The following is a 6641-nucleotide window of genomic DNA, read 5'->3' on the forward strand; positions in this document are numbered from 1 at the left end:
TCGAGCCCCCCCCCCCCCCCCTTTCCCCCCAGACTTATTTTGTGATGCATGAGCTTCTTCCAAGTGCTGCCTTTGCAAAAGGAGCGAGAAGCGCTGGGGGAAGAGAGTAGTTCCATAAGGATGACAACGAACAGCACTCTGGCAGGCAGTGATTGATGACAAATTACCATATTTTCTCATATACCCCCACCCCCCAAGTGAGATCCACAGCTTTGTTTTTAGGAAGGCTGAATGAAGGGGGATAAAATGATATTGGTAGTTATGGATACTTAGAGCAGGGGCAGAGCCTTATCTTTAGCTCACCCTCTCTTTCCTGTTCAGACAACAGCTATAGTTTTGACCCTTTCATAGTTTTATTGGGTGCTCAGCCAAACACTGAAACCCTAGCTGCTGCTGAAGATGGGACTCCACAGGTAGACTGAGTGTTTTGAAAAGAGGTAAAAACAGCCTGCAGGGCTGTGAAATAGCAGGAGAGAGACCAGGAGGAGCTAAATTGTAAATTGTCCAGAGCAATTGCCGAAGAGGCTAGCTTGATTAGTAGAACATCAAGGCTATCGGAAAGGAGAGTGGGTCGTTAACTCTTGTTGAGTGGTGAGCGATTGGCAGGAACCAAGCAGAGTCTAAGAAGCTGTGAAGTCAATTGACTCAATCCTGCCTGAATAGAAATGCCACAGCTGCTATTGTGGGCAGAAAGTTGCCTTCCCCATTTCAGACACCCCCGCTCCCCCGGCCAATTTTTGAGAGGCTGATTCTTTTTGGCAGGGGAAGCGCATATGCTATCTGAGTAAATATGGTCATTTATTTTGGCATGTGGACACACGCCATACTTCCCATGGGGGGGGGGCCCACGATGGGGGACATGGGAGAAGTGTAGCTCCGCATGGCCTGGGCTTTGCTCTGTTCATAAGTAGAGAGCACCTGGCCAGCTAGTCAAGCCAGCCACTCTGTGTAGTTAAAGGACCTGGATATCGCAGCTGGCATGAGTCAAGGGACCTATTTTGCTGCCTCTCTGAAGCAAGGGAGCTAGGACCAGCCTCTGCTATGCCCACAGAGATTTGGGGGCTGAGCACCTCCATAGCCCAACACTGATGCAGTCTGAAGGGGTCAAAAAGCAGAATGCAACGTGAAAGCCACGCATGCTGCATCCCAGATGCCACGGGGTTCCCCAGATCACCCCCAGAGCAAAGATCGTGGCAAAGAGAAGAGTCGGACCCTTTTCTTCTGTACCTGGCTCCCATTCATCTGCTCATGAACAGCACGGAGGAGCAGAGCGGGAGATGCTGCTTTCTCTGCCACTTCTTCTGCCCCCGGTGTGGGGAAGCAGAGGAGATTTGCTGGGGATCGGAGCAGCTCCTGCTCCACACAGCAAAGCTGAAGCCCGTAGAGCTCTCCATGGGAGCTGAACTGCTCCATGGGTCGCTAGCGACCCCTTGCTTGGACTTGTTGCAGTGAGAAGCCCAGGGGGGCGGTGGTGCTGGGAGAGACCTGGGGAGGTGATGAGACAGAGAGGAGGCAGGAGGGGGCCCTGGGCTCCTTCCCCTCTCTCTTTGTATAACTCATCTCTTCCCTCACCATACTCACTGCCTAGGGAGGCCTTTTAGAAGTAAAGGGGTGGGAAAGAGGAGAAGGATTCGTGTTTCAGCAGCACATGGAAGCTCCCTGGCCAAGGCTTCTGCTGGTGAAAGACCACCAAACTCCACCGGTTTCCATGGCATGACATCAGCAGGGGCCCGTGGCCCCTCTATCAAGTGCAAATCGTCCTGTTTCCATGCTCCGTGAAAAGCAGTGATGGAGGGAGGTTGCACCTGCCTGGGATGGTCTAAGGGCACCTCGTTCCCTTTTCCCTGGGCATGGATTTGGCCCTCCCTGATGCTGGGATAAATCTGGATTAGCTCCAGAATTGCACCAGGGTCCGGCTGGAATAAAGGGATAAACCACAAAGCTTGCCTCCCCTTCCCGCAGCGCGATCTCTGCAGCAGCTTGGACTAGTGGTCAGAGGGAGAGGCGGGATGCCTGGATTCTCCGCAGCCGCGTGGGCTAGCAATGGAAGGACGGAGCAGTGGCCGTACCCGCAGGGCAAACGGGGGGTTTTCTACATTGACCTGCAGTGGGGGGAAGGGGGAAGAGACACAAGGATTGATAACCAGAACAAAGACTTCTCCCGTCTCCACCTCGGACGGCTTGTGGCGGGGCCGGGACCCCAGAGACGAGCATCGGGCAGAGCTCAGCCCAGCGTCGGGCCCAGCTCTTGGCTCAGTCCTCCTTGCGCTCCAAGGCGGCGGTGCTGTGGATCCCACCTCCCCCCATGGAGAAGGGCAGCGCGGAGAACAAGGACTCGGTGGCTGCAAAGACGCTCCCCGCCACCCCAGAGAGCTGCGCCAAGCCGGCGGCTCCGGCCGCGTTCCCAAAGGGCGCCACCATGTTGAGGCGCTGGAGGTGATGGTACATGAGTTCCACTGAGGCCTTGGACTCGGCCGCCCCAAGGTCCATGAAGTTGAGGGCGTGGGCAGCAGGCAGCACGTGGCCCGGCACGGCCAGCGCCACGTCGGCTGGGGCGTAGCGGATGGTGCTGGTGGCATACAGGCTCTGGGAGCCGGCCGGGCCGGCGCCGTGCCCGCCGAGCGGAGGAGCCACCAGTGGCAGCACCACGTTGCCTGCGTGGTACCGCGGCAGCGCCTCTATCTCGCCAGGGTAGGAGGGTGTGGATGCGGCCCGATCCTCGCAGGGCGAGCCCGAGAGAGGCGGTGACAGTGTGTCGGCCGAGGGGGTGGGCAGCACGGCCCGGGGGGAGGAGCCGAAGGCTGCTTTGGCCACGCCCCCGCTGCTGTCCATCTCCGGCGGGGTGAGCACCGCATCTGGGATGGAGACGTACAGGTGAGCCGTGGGCGGCTTCTCCAGGCCCGGCGCTTTGCTCGCGGCATAGGGGACCCCCTCTGCCAGGGTGTCCTGGGCCAGAGGATAGGTCCAAGGGGGTCCCTTGCTATACTTGGGGGCCTGGGCGCGCTCCGTCTTCACCCCAGAGCCAGGGGATCTGCTGCGCTGCTGCGTCTGGATCACGGAGGTGAACTCGGAGGTGCTGAGCCGGCCCTGCGCGCCCGCCAGAGACCCAGCCGCCTTCCTGGCACCTGCCCGAGCCCCAGGCCGAGCCTCCTCATCGCTCCCACTCTCGGACTCCTCCGTGCTAAGCAGCGAAGCCGCCTCCACCTCCCGCGAGGGGCTCTCGGGTTGGAACTCCAGCTTGATCCGTTTGCTGCGGGGTCCCCGGCACCTGCTCTCCCCGTCGCTCAGCCCAGCCTCCCCGGACGACTCTTCGTCCTTGTAGCCCGGCTCCAGGCTGCTGGCCGGGGTCTCCTGCACAGAACGGCGAGCTCCGTCGTCCCCCACGCTCTTACCCGAGGTCCCGACCTGTTTGAACAGGTAGTGCTTCCCCTGCTTGCTGTCTGAGCCCCGCTCGCTTTCTGGAAGGCAGAGGAGAAGCGGGGGGTTAGCAGCAGCGATTGGAAGAGTTGGTCTGTTAGTTTTCTGCAGGCAAGGAATAAGTGGAAGGAGAGGCCTGGTGTCTATAATGAGGAGGGGGCCTCGCATCTAACGAGAGGGGCCTGGTGATTAATGGCGGGAGGACGGTGCCTAACAACAGGGACCTGGAGTTTAACAAGGGGCTTCTTAGTCTAATGTGAGGGAGGTCCTAGCATCTAAGGGGGTGGGTAGTGACTGATAAGAGGCTACTGGAGTCTAATGCGGGGGCTCCTGGCATCTAACGAGGGGGATGTAGCATCAAACAAGGGGCCCCTGGAGTCTTAACGGGGAGGTCCTGGTGTCTAACAAGGGCATCCTTGCACCTGGTGGGGTTGAGAACCACTGGTTTAATGATGCATGGATCCGGTGGACCACAGGGAGGCTCATGATCATGACCCCAGGGCAAGTGAGGTGGGGGGTTGATGGCAACAGGGAGCCGGATTGATGTGGGAGGGTCCGTGCCCTGCTTCTGGGCAAAGTGGAGAGAGGCAGTGGAGAGTTCCCAGACCCTGTACCAGGGTGGACACTGGCTGGAAAGTCTGGCGGGGACTCGGCTGTGGACCCTGGGATTCAACCAAGCACAGGACCCTATAGAAATGGGAGCGGAGCTGGGGCTGACTGGTGGGTGGGATGCCTGGGCTCACCTGGTGCTTGAACCTTGGGGTTGGATCTGCGGCTGGTTGGGAGTACAAGGACCCCAGCCCCATACCCCCTCCCTCCAGAGCACTAGGGAGCAGGGCACGGGGCTCACCTGGGAACTCGGGTTCCAGGTCGCAGGCATCGGCCTCTGGTGCCGGAGCCGCTGGTAACTGGAAGATGTCCAGCGCTGTGTTCTTGCCCTCGGGCTTGCTGAAAGGCAACACAAGGAAAAGGGATGAAAAGGACAGTCCCCAGCAGGGTCTCTGCGGCAGTGTGGGCTAGTAGTGAGAGCCAGGGTGCCTGGGCTCTCTGCAGCAGGACGGGCTAATGATCAACGAGAACCAGGACACCCGAGTCCTAATCCCAGCTGTGCAAGGGGAGGTGGGGTTCTGGCTCTAAAACATGGGAATTGCAGTTTGTGGGGGGGTATCCAGCACTGGGACGATGACAGAGATGATGAAGGCATTTCTGGGCCTGCTCCAAAGTAGCCCCAGCGTGGGATAGGAACCAGCTACAAGGTTGCACGTGTCCAAGCACTAACTTTGTAGCTGGACAGCCATTTTTATGGCTTGATAATCACTTTGCACATGTGGTCAGCCTGCATTTCTTGTGTGATTATCCAATTAATTGCTTGATAATTACTTTGCAAGTGTGGCTGGTCTACATTTATTGCGCGATTGACTTGGCTAGAGGGTCATGCCCCTTGCACTTAGGGTCCCCCTCATGCTGCATTTGGGGTCAGGAAGGAACTGACCCCCCCTCCCCAGTCAGACTGGTACGGGCTTGGGTGAGGAGATGGGTTGCCTGCCTCTGTAGCAGGGGGGCACGGCTTCTACCTGGGATTTTTGGAGTGCATTTATCTCACCCCCCCCCCCCCCCCCCACCCTCCCACCCCCTCCTGCCCTGCCGAAGAGGAACGCCAACTCGCCGCGGAGCTGACACAAGCACCCACCTGCAGCCACCAGGACGGCTAGCGCCTCATTGTCCGGGAACAAGCAGGGACAGATTGGAAATCGCAAGCTCGTGCTTTTGGGGAAGGTGGGGGGGCCCACCCGCCAGCTTCGGGCCGTCATTGTTCACGGCCAGGCAGCGCTGGAGCCGATTCAAAGGAGACGTGTCCACCCCCCAGCAGACAGCCCGGGGGAGAGTGGGGAAGGGGGATACACACAGGGCCACATTTCTCCAGGGCGGGACGTCTTGGCTGCCTTTGCTGGCCTGACCTGGGAGGTTTCAGGGCGGCGTGGGGGGAATCGCAGCCTTCAACCCCCCCAACATTGGCTCAGATCATGATATATCCCAGCACTCCTGTGACGTCAGCATTATCACCCCCTTCTTTCAGAGGGAGGCCAAGGGATTTCGAAGCCCCGTTACCCACTAAAGGACCTGCAAACCACTGGCTCCGTAGTGGATAACCCCCAAGCAGTCTAGCTCCAGTATGCTCCAACCACTAGGCCACCCTACCTGCTAGGGATTAAAACTAAACCGGCTCCTTTTCCAGGCTGGCAGGCTCCCCGTGTCCCTCCCCAAAGCACTAGTGGTCAGTTCCTTCTCTAGATCAGTGGCCCCTGCCACACGTTACACATATTACACATTAATGGGTGAACTGCGCAATAAATGCAGACCAGGCCCATGCTAAGTGATTATCAGTGATCACACAATTACCTTGTTAATTGTGCAATAAATGTAGGCTGGTCATACTTGCAAATTAATCACAATTAATTGGTTAATTATGCAATAAATGTAGACCAGGCATATGTAAAGTAATTATCATGCAATTAATTGGTTAGTTACACAATAAATGCATACCAGGCCCATGCTAAATAATCACACTATTAACTGGTGGATCGCAAAATAAATGCAGACTGGTTGCACATGCAAAGTAATTATCAAGCAATTAATTGGTTAATTGCGCGATAAATGTAGACCAGGCCCGTGCAAAGTAGCTGTCAAGCAATTAATGGGGGAATCGCGCAATAAATGTAGACCAGGCCCATGGATCGTAATCGTCACACAATTAACGGGTGAATCACATGATAAATTCAGGCCAACTGCACGTGCAAAGTGATTATCACGTCACAAAAATGGCTGTCCAGCTACAAAATTAGTGCTTGAAAATGTCTAACACCTTTACAGGTGGGTTCTATCCAGCTTGAATTTGAACGTGTTGCAGGGCTCAGTGGGTCCCTGTTCCCATAGCCTAATCCTTGGATCACATGCCCCTCCCAGTGCTGTGGAGCCCAGGCGTCCAGAGCCCCAGCTTCCCCTCCAACAGACCCCCACCCCTTCCCTTGCCCCCGCTTTATCTTCAGCATGGTTCAGGCACATGAATGCTGTTCCCAAGATGCATCTGTTGCTGGGGTGGGTCACCCCTCTCCATCCCTGTCCCCATCCGTCATGTCCTGCTTCCCAGCAGAAAAAGGCCGGGGGTGGGGCAGGGGGTGTTGGGGGCAGGGAGGGGAAGGGGGTGTGGGGAAAAAAAAAAAGTA

The 6641-nt window shown here is 57.1% G+C and overlaps 1 protein-coding gene across 1 annotated transcript in view; it reads right to left on the reverse strand.

Moving 5' to 3' along the window:
- Nucleotides 1-41: 41 nt before the first annotated feature.
- The window catches only part of NPAS1 (neuronal PAS domain protein 1), a 30354-nt gene continuing 23754 nt past the window's right edge, over nucleotides 42-6641 (reverse strand). The window contains exons 10-11 of the mRNA XM_025214337.1: nucleotides 4268-4365; nucleotides 42-3458 (exon numbers count right to left, since the gene is read on the reverse strand). Of these exons, the coding sequence (XP_025070122.1) occupies nucleotides 2254-3458; nucleotides 4268-4365 (1303 nt within the window). The 3' untranslated portion in view covers nucleotides 42-2253. The remainder of the gene's footprint in view (nucleotides 3459-4267; nucleotides 4366-6641) is intronic.

The sequence above is a fragment of the Alligator sinensis genome, unplaced genomic scaffold (assembly GCF_000455745.1).
Source record: "Alligator sinensis unplaced genomic scaffold, ASM45574v1 scaffold107_3, whole genome shotgun sequence".
Lineage (NCBI taxonomy): Eukaryota > Metazoa > Chordata > Crocodylia > Alligatoridae > Alligator > Alligator sinensis.